This window comes from Drosophila simulans, chromosome 3L, assembly GCF_016746395.2.
Source record: "Drosophila simulans strain w501 chromosome 3L, Prin_Dsim_3.1, whole genome shotgun sequence".
NCBI classification, from domain to species: domain Eukaryota; kingdom Metazoa; phylum Arthropoda; class Insecta; order Diptera; family Drosophilidae; genus Drosophila; species Drosophila simulans.
Window position 1 is genome coordinate 21,434,300 of NC_052522.2, and position 16,093 is coordinate 21,450,392.

The 16,093-nt window shown below is 47.3% G+C and overlaps 6 protein-coding genes across 9 annotated transcripts; 4 read left to right on the plus strand and 2 right to left on the minus strand.

Annotated features, from left to right (window-relative positions):
* The first annotated feature begins 775 nt into the window (after positions 1-775).
* LOC6739071 (cyclin-H) lies at positions 776-2,138 on the plus strand. The gene is made up of 5 exons (XM_002085829.4): positions 776-1,155; positions 1,232-1,433; positions 1,493-1,721; positions 1,778-1,889; positions 1,948-2,138. Exons 1-5 carry the CDS (start codon positions 842-844, stop codon positions 2,063-2,065), a joined length of 975 nt encoding a protein of 324 aa, XP_002085865.1. The 5' UTR covers positions 776-841; the 3' UTR covers positions 2,066-2,138.
* A 127-nt stretch (positions 2,139-2,265) lies between these two features.
* Positions 2,266-3,424, plus strand: LOC6739072 (matrix-remodeling-associated protein 7). Its single transcript, XM_002085830.4, has 2 exons — positions 2,266-2,501; positions 2,563-3,424. Exons 1-2 carry the CDS (start codon positions 2,370-2,372, stop codon positions 2,935-2,937), a joined length of 507 nt encoding a protein of 168 aa, XP_002085866.1. The 5' UTR covers positions 2,266-2,369; the 3' UTR covers positions 2,938-3,424.
* Positions 3,425-3,604: 180 nt separating this feature from the next.
* Positions 3,605-6,735, plus strand: LOC6739074 (eukaryotic translation initiation factor 2A). 2 transcript variants are annotated; one of them, XM_016171918.2, is made up of 4 exons: positions 3,605-3,954; positions 4,127-5,291; positions 5,345-5,622; positions 5,963-6,735. In XM_016171918.2, exons 1-4 carry the CDS (start codon positions 3,915-3,917, stop codon positions 6,394-6,396), a joined length of 1,917 nt encoding a protein of 638 aa, XP_016032900.1. In that variant the 5' UTR covers positions 3,605-3,914; the 3' UTR covers positions 6,397-6,735. The 2 variants fall into 2 exon arrangements, 1 of the variants encoding a protein (XP_016032900.1); XR_001599800.3 differs by having other exon boundaries at positions 5,345-5,904; positions 5,963-6,051.
* Positions 6,650-7,166, minus strand: LOC6739075 (small integral membrane protein 8). Its single transcript, XM_002085833.4, has 2 exons — positions 6,948-7,166; positions 6,650-6,881 (listed from the first exon to the last, which is right to left on the minus strand). The coding sequence occupies exons 1-2, from the start codon at positions 7,044-7,046 to the stop codon at positions 6,723-6,725; spliced, it is 258 nt and encodes an 85-aa protein (XP_002085869.1). The 5' UTR covers positions 7,047-7,166; the 3' UTR covers positions 6,650-6,722.
* Positions 7,167-9,275: 2,109 nt separating this feature from the next.
* Positions 9,276-11,941, minus strand: LOC6739076. Its single transcript, XM_016169091.3, has 3 exons — positions 11,194-11,941; positions 10,438-11,134; positions 9,276-10,380 (listed from the first exon to the last, which is right to left on the minus strand). The coding sequence occupies exons 1-3, from the start codon at positions 11,742-11,744 to the stop codon at positions 10,264-10,266; spliced, it is 1,365 nt and encodes a 454-aa protein (XP_016032901.1). The 5' UTR covers positions 11,745-11,941; the 3' UTR covers positions 9,276-10,263.
* Positions 11,942-12,224: 283 nt separating this feature from the next.
* LOC6739670 (nucleolar protein dao-5) lies at positions 12,225-16,056 on the plus strand. 3 transcript variants are annotated; one of them, XM_002076527.4, is made up of 4 exons: positions 12,225-12,481; positions 12,695-14,167; positions 14,411-14,569; positions 14,809-15,438. In XM_002076527.4, exons 1-4 carry the CDS (start codon positions 12,383-12,385, stop codon positions 15,217-15,219), a joined length of 2,142 nt encoding a protein of 713 aa, XP_002076563.1. In that variant the 5' UTR covers positions 12,225-12,382; the 3' UTR covers positions 15,220-15,438. The 3 variants fall into 3 exon arrangements, with proteins under 3 accessions (XP_002076563.1, XP_016032903.1, XP_016032902.1); XM_016174372.3 differs by having other exon boundaries at positions 12,228-12,481; positions 15,320-16,056; XM_016174373.3 differs by lacking the exon at positions 14,411-14,569 and having other exon boundaries at positions 12,227-12,481; positions 14,809-15,519.
* The last annotated feature ends 37 nt before the right edge of the window (positions 16,057-16,093 follow it).

Consider the following 16,093-nt stretch of genomic DNA (forward strand, 5'->3'; position numbering starts at 1 on the left):
CGGTATATCCTAGGATAACCTACATATACTTAAGATGAATTCCACTTAATAAATTAAGATTATTATATTAGGATTATTTAAAGGATTATGGCCGCTAAAAAAAAATAAGAGAGTAATTCAATCACGACTTAAAGTCCAGCTCCTGTTCCGATTTCCCCGTTCCGGATTTAAGTGACCCAATTGCACAGGCCAATACAATAAAAACAAAAGCAAAACAATATTAATTCAATTCTGAGCCGACTGATGCTGCAGGCACCTCAAAGTTAAAAAATGCGTAGCACGTGCGTTCAGAAATTCGGCCGAGAAAAAAGGAAACTGGCTCCATAAATTCAACTTTGTCGTATGTATGAGTACGTTCATATGAGTACGTCACTTTAAACGTCTGCCTTCGTTTCCTTTAACTCTTAAATTTAATTTTTAGCCAGCTGTAATAACTATCAATTTATTATTCCCATAACTTGTAGGTTTAATGGGTATACGTAAGTCGAGCCTAAAAAAGAGGATTGTAGTTGTTTAAATTTGAAAATAAATATTTTATATAAGAAGATTGATACATATATCATATATTTTAGAACTAACCAGGAAAATGACGTTTTCCTAATACTAAAATTATACTTGAACTTGTAGATATATTAAAACATGTTCACATCATAGCCCACACAGTTAATATGTTCTAAGTTTTTTACAATCTTGCGCTTTTGATTTGCAATGACTTCCAAAAAAATTAAAGGTCGTGACTATTGTACGAATCACCCTAATATTTTCGCAACTGGTATTTTTCTCCGCTCCGCAATCGGTAACACCATGCGAGTCGGCATAAATTCGCCGGCAGCTGAGCAAGATGTATCCCGTGAGCTCGCAGAAAAGGTCCTGGACATTCGCCAATGAGGGCCAGCTCATGGAGTTCCGCGTGGAGCAGAACAGCAAGTACATCGAGTTGCACGAGGAGGAGGCGCAGGGTCGCGACCTCAATGAGCACTTTCTCACGTCGGCGGAGGAGCGCCTGTTGCTGAAGCAGTACGAGATCTACCTGTTCGACTTCTGCCGCCGCTTCGAACCGCCGATGCCCAAGTGCGTGGTGGGCACGGCCTTCCACTACTTCAAGCGGTTCTATCTGAACAACTCCCCCATGGACTATCACCCCAAGGAGATTCTGTAGGAACGCTCATCTGAGAGCAGTCAACACCCAGCTGAAAAGCAAAACATTCTAAAAATGTATAAACCTTTTCAGAGCCACATGTGTGTTCGTTGCCTGCAAAGTGGAGGAGTTCAACGTGTCCATCAACCAGTTCGTGAACAACATCAAGGGCGACAGGAACAAGGCCACAGACATAGTGTTGTCCAATGAATTACTGCTGATTGGACAGCTCAACTACTACCTCACCATACACAATCCGTTCAGACCCATCGAGGGCTTCCTGATAGATATAAAAGTGCGACATATATTCACCTTTGCTCTCCAGATCGTTTCGTTCATTTTGGTTTGTTTCAGACTCGCAGCAATATGCAGAATCCAGATCGTCTGCGGCCACACATTGATAGTTTTATCGATTCCACATACTACTCGGATGCTTGTCTTCTGCATACGCCTTCGCAAATTGCATTGGCTGCCGTCCTCCACGCGGCCAGCAGAGAGCAAGAGAATCTCGATAGTTATGTGACGGATCTTCTCTTTGTCTCCGCCAGAGAGAAGCTACCCGGACTCATAGATGCCGTGCGAAGTAAGTTTGTGCTGTGAGATGGTGCACCCAAGCGCTACATTCCTTTTCCCCGACAGAAATTCGCATAATGGTGAAGCAATATCAGCAGCCCGATCGGGAAAAGGTCAAGGCCATCGAGAAGAAGTTGGACAAGTGCCGAAATCAAGCGAATAACCCTGATAGCGAACTGTAAGACGGCCTAATTTGTTCATGAATTCCGTGTATAATAACCCTTATACTTTAAAAGCTATAAGGAGCGCCTACGCCGATTGTACACCGATGAGGATGACATGCCCGCCGAAGATGCCTCATTCCACATTGCAGATGTGAGCTCGGACACATCTGCTATGAACATCAGCCAATAGACTTATTTTATTTATTTAAATGATGGGAGGATGTACTACTTCGTGGATCGATATTAAAGCATTTTGTAATTTACCTTTGCTTGATTGTTAAAATGTATGCGTTTAGTGTTAGTGTACTAAACAAAGTTGGATTAAGTACTTCACTTTTCCAATATATTAAATATTACAAACAAATTTAAACCCCTTTTGAAAATCTGCTATGCGCTGATTGGCGATATTTCGTTCGCAGCCAACGGCCACACTGCGCCCCAAGAAAAACAAGAATAGTGAATTCAGTCACAACAAATAGCAAAAAGAGTTCGAAATGCACGACTTTTTGCCTTCGCTGGATTTTCTCTTTCTTGGACTTCCAGGCCACTACTCGGTAGCGCTGGTCACCCTTCTGTTGTGCGTTTTGATCGCCTTCTACTTCGCAAATATCTTCAAGGACAAAGGCGTGGGTGTTTTTGCCGGAAGAAGTGGACGTGTCCTGAACATTTCCGTACTTTATCTTGCAGGAACTGGAGGACGAGGGCTTGGGGGCCGACGAGCCGCGCGATGAGGAGGATTCCGAGTCGAGGACTCCGCCAGGGGAGGAAACCGACGACGACGAAGCCTACGAAGAGAACTCCACCGAAAGCGAAGTGGAGCTTATCGAGGAACAGCTGCCCGAGCACAGCTACAACCACCTGATGGGCCAGCTCAAGGCCAAGAGGCTCCAGCACAAGATGGAGAAGACCCTGACTCCCAGCCAAATCGAGGAAGAGCGCCGAATAGAGCGCGAGCAGCTGGCGGCCATCTTTGAGCTCCTGCGCAAACAGGAGGCGGAATTGAACCTCCAGGACCGAATAAGCGACCAGGATCTCAAGCAGCAGGTGCGGCTCTATCGCTGAAGTGGAGCCTGGTCTCACCTGAATGTCTTTACCTGAATGTGCAGACTTGTGTGATCTATTAGTTTAATGTTTAAAATCCCAGGCTTTGCTGTTGCCACATTCGGCCCACTAAGTGCGGGAAAGTCTTCAGTCAGAGAGCTATCTAATCAGTCGATGATGGCGGAATATAATATCATAATTGTATGTAAATTATATGTATTCCACTTCGATCTGTGTATTTTGCGAGTTCCTGGTGTTATTAATATCTGATTTATCAACGATTCGTAGTAAATGGCAATTCAGCTTTCGAATTAAGAATATATGTATATATTTTTACATGTTAAAAGATGTGCTTAAACTCGCGAAAAGAAAACATTCTACGTAATATAGTATATAGATTTAAAAACAATTAGTTGCCAAATTCGATGGTTAGATTTAAATTGTATTTATATAACTTTGGATTTACTTGTTCAATAAAGAATGTAAAGCTGTGTTAAGATACTCTAAATATTCCCTTCCGATTTCTTTTCGTTTCCTAACCGATGGTAATATTTTTGTGCCTGTTTGCTCATATTTTGTGAATGTTCAGACTGTCGCGATTGGCTTGTCCCTTTTAAAAATAATTATTCTAACAATAAGTAAATTCCATCAACACACCTTCGATTAGAGCAGTAGAAATGCCTAGCGTTTCAGTTCCAAAAATTGTTAGTACTAAAATGTTTTTAAATTCACGTGGAGCAGATATTTTGTTGGAGTTCTAAATACGTTCGGTTTGGTTTGGTTGATGTCTAAACGTGTCGTTGTGGCGCCAATGCCCATGCATGTTTACAATCGCTTATCGATACACCGCGTACACGGCAACCGTGTGTGACCAATTCAAGCACGAAATCGTTGACCAACACTAACTGTACATCAGACGACACGACAACAAAAACAACAGCAGCAACACCACCGACGTGCTTGTTCCTGTGTGTGTGTGCGTGTGAGATTGGAAGACAATGGCTGCAGCTGCGGATCTGGTTGTTCCTACCCTTGCCAGTGAGTATAGTCCGGATGCAATCCCCGCCAGGTGGTCACTGAGGTGCCATCGACGCCTTGGAGCATCGAAGGCAGCCACTTGGGCCGCCCGGTTAGCGGAAAAATTGGAAAAACCGCACGACCTCGTGTTTCCACCTGCTAATCCGGGTCACCTCTCTATTCTCATCAACAGTTCGCTCTAGCGTGGCCGTGGAATTGTGGTCCTCGGCGGGCTCCAAGCAGCCCTTCGAGCACAAGCCCCACCTACCGCGCGAGGAGACGAAGAGCTCGCGCTCGATCTGCTTCAGCTCCGACGGCCGGTACTTCGCCTACTCCAACGGGCAGGAAGTCAAGGTGCTCCAGGCCAGCCGGGACAGCGCAGCCAGCTGGCCGGTGGTATGCCTGCTGCCCAGGCCGAAAGCCTTCTACCTCCAATTCTCGCCACGTGGCAGCTACCTGTGCACCTGGGAGCACTATGCCATCACTAAGGACCGGCCGGAGGGGTCGCCCAATCTGCTCGTCTACGAAGTGGCCACCGGTGTCGAAGTATTCGCCATCGTGCAGAAGAACCAAGCGGACTGGCAGCCATCCTGGTCGGCGGACGAGTCCATCTTTGCTCTGGTAGTCGGCGGCGAGGCACTCTTCTATGACCTGGGCGAGGGAGCGGAGAAGGGATTCGCCACCACATCGCGCAAGATAGGAGGCAGTCGCGGAGGTATGCTGTCGCTGGGTCCCGGTAACTGCCCCCCGTTCCTTGCGTTCTACACGCCGGGAGCCAAGGGTGCTCCGTCCATGTGCAAGCTCTATAAGTACCCGGCGCTTGGCCAGAACCAGACCGTAGCCTGCAAGAGCTTCTTCCAGGCGGATCGCGTCGAGATGTTGTGGAACAAGCGAGGCAGCGGATTGCTCCTCCTAACCAGCACGGAAGTGGATAAGAGCGGTGCCTCCTACTACGGCAACCAGGCGGTGCACTTCATGGCCACCAAGGGAGATACCTGTTCAGTGCCTCTCTCTAAGGAGGGACCGGTGCACTGTGTCAAGTGGAGCCCTAAGGCAACCGAGTTTGTAGTCGTATACGGCTTCATGCCCTCCAAGGCTGCCCTCTACAACCTCAAGTGCGACGTAGTCTTCGACTTTGGTGAGGGACCACGCAACTGTGCCTACTTCAATCCCTTTGGCAACCTCATAGCTCTCGCCGGCTTCGGCAATCTGCCTGGAGCCGTCGAGGTGTGGGATGTGTCCAAACGCGAGAAACTGACCAGCCTAAAGTGCGCCGACACCACGGTTTTTGAGTGGCATCCCAATGGCGAGTGGTTCGTCACGGCCACCACCGCGCCCAGGCTGCGCATTAGCAATGGGTAAGTGGATCCATCCAAGTGCGTATACTACCAATAACGCAACTTTCACGCAGGTTCAAGGTGTACCACTACTCCGGGGCCCTGCTCCACGAGACCATGTGGCCCCAGGGTCAGGAATTGTTGGGAATTGAATGGCAGCAGTTTTCGGATAAGACGTTCAGCGAGCCCAAGATTACCAAGGCCAAGCACGAGGGCATCAAGTCGAGCCAGCCAGAGGCCAGCAAGAAGGCTTACACACCGCCCCATCTGCGCTTGTTGAAGGAGGGCAAGAATCCGGAAAAGTATCTGCCCCAGCCGAGTATTCCCGGACTGGCACCAACGGCACCAGCAGGTAATACGACGCGGAAGTTTTGGCACAGGCAATACGACCTGGACAATCCCATTATGCGGCGAGGCGAGCAGGGCCAGTGCCAGCTGGTGGCGGCGAATGGCGCGGAAAGACCACCACTGTCTAACGGGTCCTCGACCAGCCGCCACAACAGGCGCTATCGGCCCTACCAGCACAAACGCTACTAGGCTCACGACACACGCAGCTTGTCAGCTCCTCAGCTCCACTCACCCTTTCACACACATTTTCTATTAGCATGCCATTAGGATTAGGGATTGCGCGGTCGTAAGTAGGCTCGGCTGTGTGTTTGCTAATTGCTGTTTGCATTTCTATTTGCCTGCAGGTGGTGTCAATGGGAACAAGAGGAATAACAAGAACAAGCAGCGAAGCGCTAGGAAGGATGTGAACGTTGTAAATGGCGGCGATGCTGATTCTGCCCCGACTGAGGTGGTCGATCAAGCTGCTCCGGTTGCTCGACAGTCGCCCGTTTTCGTGGCTGCAGATGAGCGGAGGCCGCAGAATACTCCCAGACAGAAGTACCAGCCGGATAACGCTGCCGATCAGCCACCGAATTCGCATGGACAAGGCCAGCCTAATGGCCAGCACATCAGCGATAAGGAGCGCAAGATTCGTAGCGTCGCCAAGAAGCTGTCGGACATTAAGAAGCTGAAAGTCCGACGCAGCCAGGGCGAGAATCTAGAGCTGAACCAACTGAACAAGATTAAGATGGAAGCACAGTACCTGGATGAGCTCAAGGCTCTCAAGCAGTCTGCCTAGGAGGACGTTGATGACGTTGACGATGACGATGGCGGCGAGAAGGCTGAGGGATGCGAGGAGTAATTGCTCTTGTGATTGTGATACACCACCTCTTCTCAGCTCCACTCCACTCTACTCCATTTTCACCTCCTGTTCGTCTCCTTCCTGCTGTTTTACGCTCAGTTTGTGGCCCATTTGCCGCATAAGTTTTCAAGTTAAAACATTTTTCTACTATTGTGATTTCCTAACTAATTTCGGCAAAACGTACAGTAACTCCCGTAAACAACAAATTTATGTACCAAATTGTGCTACCAAGTAATAAAGATGTTTCCACCAAAATCCTAGGATTACTGCTCCCAATTCGACTTCTTCTTGATGAACTTCTCCTGTCCGTTCTCCTGGACGGCCACATAGTATCCCAGGCTCTCGTACTTGTACCTCATATACGCGATGTAGCCGAAGACCCCTGCAATCGCGGTCAGTCCCAGGCCCATGATGATCTTGTTCTGAAAGCCAATATGGAATATTGTACAACTCGTTACAATTCAATCGAAGTTTAAATGAAACCGCACCGGCTTGGTGTACAGCTCGAAGTTGATCAGCCGGAAGACTCCGGTGCTTCGCATGGATCGGATGCCATCGCCAGGACCCTGCTGCTTTCCTTCGCTCATCCTGGTCGCGTTCTCCACTAAATGCTCACGAATTTATTGCACAATTATATTGTAAATACAAACATGTGAAAGGAATGGGATTTGGAATAGTGTGGCCCTAGAACTGAAAAATACCGTATATGTGAGGCACAGTGAACATTGCCCCTGATGTGACAATTTGGTTCCTTCTTAAGCGCTTAAAGAATATTTCAGCATCCAAAGTCTTCTAAGCTACTTAATCCATTTGAAAATGAAAATGCTATTTATCTAAAAAGATATGTTTCCTAGAATCAAAAATAATTGGGGGATGTTTTTCGAACACCCAACTGTTGAATATTTCGAAACAGCTGACTGTAAGTTAGCCATTCACAGTGAAGTGTTTCCAATTTCGAATAAAAAACAGTTTATAACAATATTAACAAAATGCCTTTAAATCGCGCTATTTATCTGAATTTACTTACAAATCAGAAGCAAGTTTCTGGAGTTTCAAAAGCCAGTTGTTTAGTTGTTTTACAAAAAATAGGGAAAAGGTTGGAGCATCCGACATTCAAGAGGAACCCCATTTGACGCTTCCACCGCGGGCTCCTGGGCTTGCAGTTCTACGCATGTGGAAATCTGGATGCCGATGGGTACTTCCGTAAGGCTTTTGCATGTCGGTTGGTGGAGGAGGCACATTGCGGCCATGTCCAGAGAATGGTGGATTTCTAAAGAATCTCCCAGTTTCTAAATGAGGTGGGGATGGTCGGGTGCACGCACATTCGGCTGCATCCCCAGGGGCAGAAACACGTCGACGTGGTTCTGCAACCGCAGGGGATTCTTATCAGTAAACGTCCAGACTGTCTTAGATATCCAATACATCGTGGCAAGATGGCCTGGTTCAACCAAAAATAGTACTATCTTCGATAGCAGTCGACTAAAATCCAGGACTAAAATCTTGGGAACTACTCGCTGAAAAAATATATGATGACCACCCTTATAAATCCCACCACGGAGGCACAAAGTCGTTATAACGAGTCGCACATATCGGCATACAAGGCCATCTTCGGATGCTTTAAGGTCTGGAGACAGAGGTTTCCCGTCCTATTCCTTGGAGTGTGGATTCCTATTGAAACGGCGAAAACATGATCGTTGCATGTGCGGTTCTCCAAAACATAGCAATCCAGGAAAAGGACCCTTTGCCCCAACCTCCTGTCGACAATCCATGGGCAATCCTTTTGAACTGTCGTACGACAAGGGAATCAATGACAAAGCTGATACCAACGATGAAAATCTAAGAAACAGTATAATCAGTAAATACTTTGGGATCTGATGTACATTTTGAGAACTTTTACACTACAAGCTATAGCTCATGAATCCCTCAGGGGGTCCTGCAAAACAAATAAACATTAAACACTTGATTTAAACAACGAAACTGCATCTAATAGCGTACATTGAGTTTCCTTTTTTCAGCGATTTCCAAGAAGAGCTCCCGTTTCCATTTTCTCTAGGTGTTTCTCCTGAGCGCGGATGTTTTCCTGTTCATAGAATTGCCGCTGTGCTCTGACCAGGCGTAGCTTTTCCTCTTTGAAAAGTCTGCCGGCACGGCTGGGCTCCTCGGCGGGCCAGTCAGTATCGGATTACCATATCTTTAGAAGCCGCGTGTTCATTGGTATTCTCCCCAGGGAACTCGATTATGTCCTCTCTTGCTAGCTAGATTTAGCTAAGTGAAGGACAGTAAGGAATTCCTGCTCACAATCGCTATCCGAGTTTTCGCCTATCGTATCATCGTCCCCGGAAGATCCTGATCTTCCGGAGCTTTTCGGAAACCGATAGCCAGTTCATCCCACGCACTCTGCTTCATTTCAGGTCACCGCATCGGATTTCTTCTTTTCGAAGATCATGCGCAGGAATTCCTCCTCCGTGGAAAAGTTTTGACCTCGCTTAAATTTGTTTCTTTAGCTGTTCATTTCCAAGATTGTAGTTTTATCATTGTTTTCTTATGAGCTGAATTCGAAAACGTTTTTGAGCTTGAAATGTCCAATTAAATTATTTTTGTTTGCAGATATCTATATCTGTAGAAGCGGGAGTTACTCTATCGGTTTCATTTTAGTTTTTGGCAAGACAACAAGTTGACTTCCAAACTACATTTATTTTACAGTTATTATACCTGGCACTTAAGTTAAATCAGGGTTAAGTTATCAGGGGTATTCCCGTCAGCTAGCTATTTCATAGCTATGAATGCCTTATTCCCGGTTTAAAAAGGTAAATGGGTTCCACGTTACCGTACATTACCGTATAATATGTGTATTTTAATTGCAGGTCAAGTTTAAGACAATAGTAGCGATTCATTTAAATTATATATTGTGAATATCAACAACAGTTACTATTGATTTACTTAATTTTAATATATTATAAATTCTTTATCCTGACCTGAAGACTGGTGAACATTTAAAAAAAAAATTAATATCACTTTTGTTATCTGAAGGTGATCGTTAAAATTATATATGTCGCAGCGTTGGCATTTTCTTGTGCCTGATCTCCCATGTTGGCAAATAAACTATTTGAGTGAAGCGAATTCCAACCGGCGCGCGCGATCGTCTGTATGCAACTGATCGTATTTTCTACGCACCAATCTATCCTTTACACACCTTAGCTGGACTACACTTGGCGACAGCGCGACAACGCCGTCGCCTCACTCGTAACGGTACTTTGGCGCCAGTCATATTCTACGTTGTAGTCAAATTCTAAGAATGTCCTCACAATATACCAAACTCATTGCGCAGCTGCGTCTTGCAAGCACAGTGGTCAAACCATGATAATAATATGACAGACACGTACAGTGGTCAAAATACATTCGTAATGCGACATATACAAAAACAAGTACTAAACCTAAAAGAACCAAGCAATTTATTACCACAACGTTTCGCCTTAGTACATAAAGTAATTCCAAATGTTTAATGTCTCTCCTCTTAACGATGAAACCTTCCTCCACCAAAATGAGAAATATCAAATGTACCCCGAATTTATTTAAATAATTTAACTACGTCTATACTATTTTACGGATCTACCACGCTTGATTCTCTTTGTCACTAAGTGGAGGACAGTCGTCTAAATGATATACTTAGGAACCAACACTGAAGGGTGCATGAATCAATCAAAACTTTGAAATCAGAATCCAATTTGGCTTACTTTGTGCAACATAAATTTTAATAATAAATTATTGTATGAATCTACGCTTGTATATTTACATATTTTGAGGTCAGTGAAATTCAAATTGGTAGCCGCGGTCCACAAAGCTCAGACCGCGTTCCGAGTCAACTGGAAAGTCGGCGGTGAAGACAATATATCCTCTATATTCCAAAGAGCTCTTCAGGTTCTGCAATGGATTGATTGATTAGACAAAAGAAGATCGATATAAACAATAAATAGTAACCGCTCTATCCACATAGTCCTCAAAGCCACTTAGATCGTAGTAGAGCTTCAGAGGTGGCGACCGTCCAATTCCCGGCTTCTGCTTGTACGGCTCCCGCCGCTTAAGAATACTCAAGGCGCGTGACAAAAATGTTGGCGTCAGATTTCGGCAGTAGGATACGTCGAGGTGTTCCAATCCTGGGCAGAGTTCCACGAATTCTAAGAGGATTTCGTCACTTAGGTCATTCCAGTTGCGCAAGCAAAGCAGCTGCAGCTCTGTCATACAGGTGTAGCGCTTTAGGTAGTCTGCCGAATGAGTCCAGCTGCAAATGGCCAGGCGCTTTAGCCTGCGATGCGTCCAGATGGGCAGCTTCTCATCCCAGCCCGGTTCCAGGGGCATATAGTATCCGTCCACGGCAAAGCCGACGATGTCCTTGGCCTTGAAAGCCATGATCTCGTAGAACTCGCTGACCTCGCGGATCTTGTGGTCATAGCTATCGGGACTGACCAGCGGGGGGATATGCCACTCGTTGTCCAGCAGCACCACTAGTTTCCTGAGGGAGGGCAGCTCCAGCACGGCGGGTAGAATGGGTTTCAAGGTGGCCAGATTGAGCTTAAGATCAGTGAGGTTCTTTAAGCTCTGCAGGCAGTTTCCCAGCTGAAGTTTACTGATCATATCGTACGTCCTAATGTCTAGGACCCGAAGATCATGCAGCTTGCTGTGGCGCAAACGGAAACTGAGTTGCGAAATATTATGCAGCAGAAGTTTACTACTTACCGGCACACCTCGTCCAGGTACTTCTGCTGCAGCTCAAACGCCTTGTGCTGGTCCTCGTAGAGGTGAAGTTCCTGCAGGTGCTGGAAGTTGGACAGGTACCGCCCGTCGATGGGTGTGGTAAGGCGCAACTTTTTCAAGCCCGGCAGCAGGCGGGCCAGTTTACGGATGCTCCGGTTCGTGGGATAGCAATCGACGCCGTCTGGGTCGTAGTAGAAGCTGGTCACCATGGGCAGCTCCGCAATGTGCATTTCGTCCAGATCCTTTAGAATGGAGCACAGGCAGCTGCTGCCGCCCATCTCTCTGATGTACGGACGCATTTGGGTTAGGAAGTAGACCAGGTCTTCATGATTGGGCAACAGTACCCGCCACTTCTCCAGATCCAGTTGCTCGTAGGCACGGCTGGTGCGCCACTTGCCCAGACATATGTACTGCACTCGCCGGCAAGTCCTCGCGAAAGACACTTCCGACGGCAGGTCCTGTAAGCGATCGAAAATCTCGGCCAGACAGTCGTCGTTCAGCTGCAGGATCAGGGATCCCGGCTCGGAAGCCATGGCCCGGGATACGATCCTCACGTCCGAATCTGGATACAGGGTCTGTTAAAATATCTGGAGCGAGAGATCTCTTCTGTTTTCTGTTTGGTTTCAAGCAGGTCAACTTAATTGAATAACAAACAAAAAAACATTTTGGTGCTCCCTCAGTGTGACCAGTCGTGGATGGTCCGAATATCTCACGTAGAAACCGTAGGTTCCTTACATTCATTTAATGTTCTCAGATAATATATGCGCGCATTATTTGAATAGAATTTATTACCACATTTCGTATAGTTTAGAAATTTATTTGTATATATATATATACAATAATAAAAATAAATTTGTAATTGAAGTCTAACGTAGCCTAGCGTTATTTATAATTTCATTTCTATTTCTATTTATCTATGTAGCTGTGGTATAAATAAATGATTACAATAGATTAGTATTTTAGATTTTTTCTTGGGAAGAATACCCGTTGCACCCACAGTGTTGTGGAACGCCCGGGTTGCAGGGGTGGCCAGACCGTTGGCAGCCGGGGAGTGCTGCCATACCACTGATAAGTAGAAAACACGTGTGTGTGCGCATTCATTTTGGTGGGACAAGCGTGCGGCTAGTAATTAATTGCGGACCGAAAATATTGACGAATAGTTGCATTAATCATGACAGACCTGCTAAAGATAGCCGATGCAATCGTACTGGAGTACTTGCAGTCCAAGGACAAGAACCTGGCCAAGGTTTTCCAGCAGAAGACGAAGGCGGTAAGTTCAGTGCAGAGCGGCAAGTGCAATGTGTGCGGTTTGAATGCACCTGAAACATGTAGCATCTGCGTCCTCCTGGCAGCATCTAGAAGCCGAGGGCGTGTGTTGTCCACCGATGGCTCCGCGAGCTATCCACCTGCCACTTGCAGCAGCCTCCATCGCCACGTGCTTCGTCCAGATAACCAAGAACATCTGCCTTTTTCTAACTTGCAGGCCAGTGTCGCCAAAAGCAGCCCAAAGTTGAGTGAAATCCTTCAGTTCTATCAGACCAAGAGCCCCAACAAGATCCCAGCAATCAAGGCGACAGCCGGCGACTCCAGCGAGGACAGCGACTCAGACTCTGAGTCCGATGCGGCGCCTAAGAAGCCAGCGGCAGCGCCTGCACTAACAAACGGCAAGGCTGCCAAAAAGGCAGCATCTTCCACCAGCGAGGACAGCGATTCAGAGGAGGAGAAGAAGCCAGCAGCAAAGGCCACGCCGGCCAAGGCAGCCGTCAAGAAGGCAAAATCCTCCAGCGAGGACAGTTCCTCGGACGAAGAGGCACCCAAAAAGGCTGCTCCAGTGAAGCCATCTCCGGCCAAGGCGACTCCCGCGAAGAAGGCCAAGTCCAGCAGCGAGGATAGCAGTTCCGACGAAGAGCCGGCAAAGCCCGTCGTCAAGGCCACACCGTCTAAGGCTGCTCCCGCCAAAAAGGCCGACTCCAGCAGCGAAGAAAGCAGCTCCGAGGAGGAGGTTAAACCAGCTGCCAAGCCTGTAGCCAAGGCTGCACCGGCAAAGAAAGCAGCATCCTCCAGCGAGGAAAGCGACTCCGATGAGGAGCCAGCCGCTAAGAAGCCTGCCATCCAGCCTGCCGCAAAGCCAGCTCCTAAGGCAGCCGCTTCTAGTTCCGAAGACAGCACCTCAGAGGAGGAGGCCAAACCCGCTGCCAAGGCGGCTCCTGCTAAGAAGGCGGCTTCCCCTAGTGATGATAGTTCCTCTGAAGACGAGGCACCCAAAAAGGCAGCAACTCTCGCAAAGCCCATTTTGACTAAGGCTGCTCCCACCAAAAAGGCCGACAGCTCCAGTGAGGATAGTTCTTCGGAAGACGAGGCTCCCAAGAAGGTAGCTCCAGCAAAGGCCACGCCAGCTAAGGCAACTCCTGCCAAGAAGGCAGATTCCAGCGATGACAGCTCCTCGGAAGAAGAGGCCCCTAAGAAGGCAGCTCCAGCAAAGGCCACGCCAGCTAAAAAGGCCAAGTCTTCAAGCGAAGACAGCGACTCCGATGAGGAAGAAGCTCCCAAGAAACCAGCCGCGAAGACCGTTGCAAAGGCTGCTCCATCCAAGAAAGCAGATTCCGATGATTCTTCGGAAGATAGCGATAGCTCAGAAGACGAAAAGCCAGCAAAGGCTGCTCCCAAGGCTCCGGCCAAGCCTGCAAAGGCTGCCTCCTCCAGCAGTGACGATTCCAGCGATGAAGAAACGCCGGCAGTGAAGCCAGCTGTCAAGAAGACTGCTGCTCCTGCTAAGAAGGCTGAAAGCAGCAGCGACGAGAGTGACTCTGGTGAAGAGTCCGGCGAGGTCAAGCCCAACTCGGCTACCAATGGCAATGGAAAGCCCGCTCAGAAGCGCAAGTTTAGTGGTGGCGACCAGGACGAGGCCACTCCCAACAAGAAGTACAACAACTTCGTCAAATCGGGAGAGCAACAGGTAAGGCGGTGTACCTTATCTATGTACATCTAAGATTATCCGCAGTCCGATTCAGGCTTTTTTTCATTAAGACATCAATTCTGAATGTTGGATAAAAATAATTCCAGAGTTAAAGTATTCCCTTAAAAGTAACTTTTAAAAGCCCTATTGAAATCTGTATGCAAACTTTAAACAGCGAATAATGTTTGTTCCTTGTCCGAATCCTGTGCAGACAGTTTTACATAACTTCATTGCCATTCGCAGAAGAATGACTTCACCTCCACACCTAACAACACCTTCAGCCGAAACCATAATATGAACAATAGCGGAGGGGGAAGTGGGCGACGGTCGCCCTTCCGAAGGGTACGCACCGAGGACGTGGTGGTGGACTCCCGAGTCCAGGACATGTCCTTCGAGGCGAAGGTAAGTGCCGCAATGGATTTGAGTCGCGTGGGTGTGTGTGTTTGCGATGGCTGTTTAGGATTAGGCGAAGGGGGATCCATTTATGAGGCTGAAAGGGGCAGACACACAAATTAGCAAGTTGCGCCTCGAAGAAATCTCAAACCACTTGTGGCACTTTACCAATACATTTTGAACTTATATCTCAAATCAAATCGTTGCTAATTTGTGGTTTGCCCCTTTCGGCGTTTCTCCCATTTCAGGACAACGGCTTCAAGAAGCACAACAATGGACGGGGCGGCCGAGGAGGCTCAGGCTTCTCCGGACGACCGGATCGCAGCACTTGGGAGACCAACAAGTTCAACGGCGAGGGCGGCGGTGAAGGAGGCGGCTTCAAGAAGATTGGCGATCGCAAGAGCTTTGGAGGCTTCGACAACAACCAGCGCGGAGGACGTGGTGGTGGCGGTCGCGGAGGCGGAGGCTTCGGTGGTCGTGGCGGTGGCGGCCGTGGCGGCGGTGGTGGCTTCGGAGGACGTGGTGGCGGCGGACGCGGAGGCGGCGGCTTTGGTGGACGCGGGGGCCGCGGAGGAGGAGGACGTGGCGGCGGATTCGGCAACAAATCCTTCGACTCGTCGGCGCCAAAGCAAAACAAGAAGATCACCTTCGACAATTAGATATAGTTTAGTTAGCGCCACCCACCCGCAAACACACACACACACTAGATGCAGTTATATTATCGGATTAACCAATTTTATTATTTGCTCACCACGATAGAAAAACGCTGCCGGATCCTGGGGCGAGCGAGCCAACAAGGATCTGAAGCACACGCGCGGCAAGTCCTTCAAACACGAGAAGACCAAGAAGAAGCGCGGCAGCTACCGAGGTGGCCAAATTGACGTGGGAGTCAATTCAATAAAATTTGACTAGATTTATATACACCCATAAAATAATACTTATTCTAACGGATATGACTAGTCTGTAAGCAAAAGAGTAACTAAGTGTAATAGTTTCTTTACGCAATAGTTCCGCCACATGTAAATTCTTTCCAAACTCTTGATTGACTTCGGGAAGTCCGTACTTCCGTTTTAATGTGAATTATTCGAGTGCAAATTGGCGGTCGACAAACCCGTGACCAAGCTAATGGTTATTATGACTTTAGCGGATTAAACCCTTTCTTTTCCTGATCGGACGGAATGAAACCCGAATGCTTTTCGTGGATTTTTTATAAGCCTTTTAAGACTTAAAACCCTATACATTTCTATTGTATATTATATATATTTATAAGGTTCGTAAAAAATAAGTTATTTTCCAGACGCTTGGGTTAAATAAAGGGTTGACTATTCCGATTAGCACATAAGTCATTTTCCGCTAACTTGTGGCGATAGCCGGTTTATGAATGCTTATGACAACTTCAATATGTAAAAGATTAATTTGTTTTGTCACATTGGACAATGTATTTAATTGAACGTAGAAAACACGCAAAGAAATACATGTGTTTTTTAATAACTGAATTGTGTGTAGTTTGATTACAGATTTGAATTGAATGAA

Bases quoted from the DNA above. Each gene is read 5' to 3' on its own strand.
- LOC6739071 (XM_002085829.4), top strand. From the start codon at position 842: ATGTATCCCGTGAGCTCGCAGAAAAGGTCCTGGACATTCGCCAATGAG. The intron at 1,156-1,231 runs GTAGGAACGCTC...AAACCTTTTCAG, and splicing joins TATCACCCCAAGGAGATTCT to AGCCACATGTGTGTTCGTTG. The intron at 1,890-1,947 runs GTAAGACGGCCT...ATACTTTAAAAG, and splicing joins AATAACCCTGATAGCGAACT to CTATAAGGAGCGCCTACGCC.
- LOC6739072 (XM_002085830.4), top strand. From the start codon at position 2,370: ATGCACGACTTTTTGCCTTCGCTGGATTTTCTCTTTCTTGGACTTCCA. The intron at 2,502-2,562 runs GTGGGTGTTTTT...TTTATCTTGCAG, and splicing joins ATATCTTCAAGGACAAAGGC to GAACTGGAGGACGAGGGCTT.
- LOC6739074 (XM_016171918.2), top strand. From the start codon at position 3,915: ATGGCTGCAGCTGCGGATCTGGTTGTTCCTACCCTTGCCA. The intron at 5,292-5,344 runs GTAAGTGGATCC...ACTTTCACGCAG, and splicing joins AGGCTGCGCATTAGCAATGG to GTTCAAGGTGTACCACTACT. The intron at 5,623-5,962 runs GTAATACGACGC...ATTTGCCTGCAG, and splicing joins GGCACCAACGGCACCAGCAG to GTGGTGTCAATGGGAACAAG.
- LOC6739075 (XM_002085833.4), bottom strand. From the start codon at position 7,046: ATGAGCGAAGGAAAGCAGCAGGGTCCTGGCGATGGCATCCGATCCATG. The intron at 6,882-6,947 runs GTGCGGTTTCAT...ATTGGCTTTCAG, and splicing joins TCGAGCTGTACACCAAGCCG to AACAAGATCATCATGGGCCT.
- LOC6739076 (XM_016169091.3), bottom strand. From the start codon at position 11,744: ATGGCTTCCGAGCCGGGATCCCTGATCCTGCAGCTGAACGACGACTGT. The intron at 11,135-11,193 runs GTAAGTAGTAAA...TTTGCGCCACAG, and splicing joins TACCTGGACGAGGTGTGCCG to CAAGCTGCATGATCTTCGGG. The intron at 10,381-10,437 runs GTTACTATTTAT...AATCCATTGCAG, and splicing joins AGGACTATGTGGATAGAGCG to AACCTGAAGAGCTCTTTGGA.
- LOC6739670 (XM_002076527.4), top strand. From the start codon at position 12,383: ATGACAGACCTGCTAAAGATAGCCGATGCAATCGTACTGGAGTACTTG. The intron at 14,168-14,410 runs GTAAGGCGGTGT...TGCCATTCGCAG, and splicing joins TCAAATCGGGAGAGCAACAG to AAGAATGACTTCACCTCCAC. The intron at 14,570-14,808 runs GTAAGTGCCGCA...CTCCCATTTCAG, and splicing joins ACATGTCCTTCGAGGCGAAG to GACAACGGCTTCAAGAAGCA.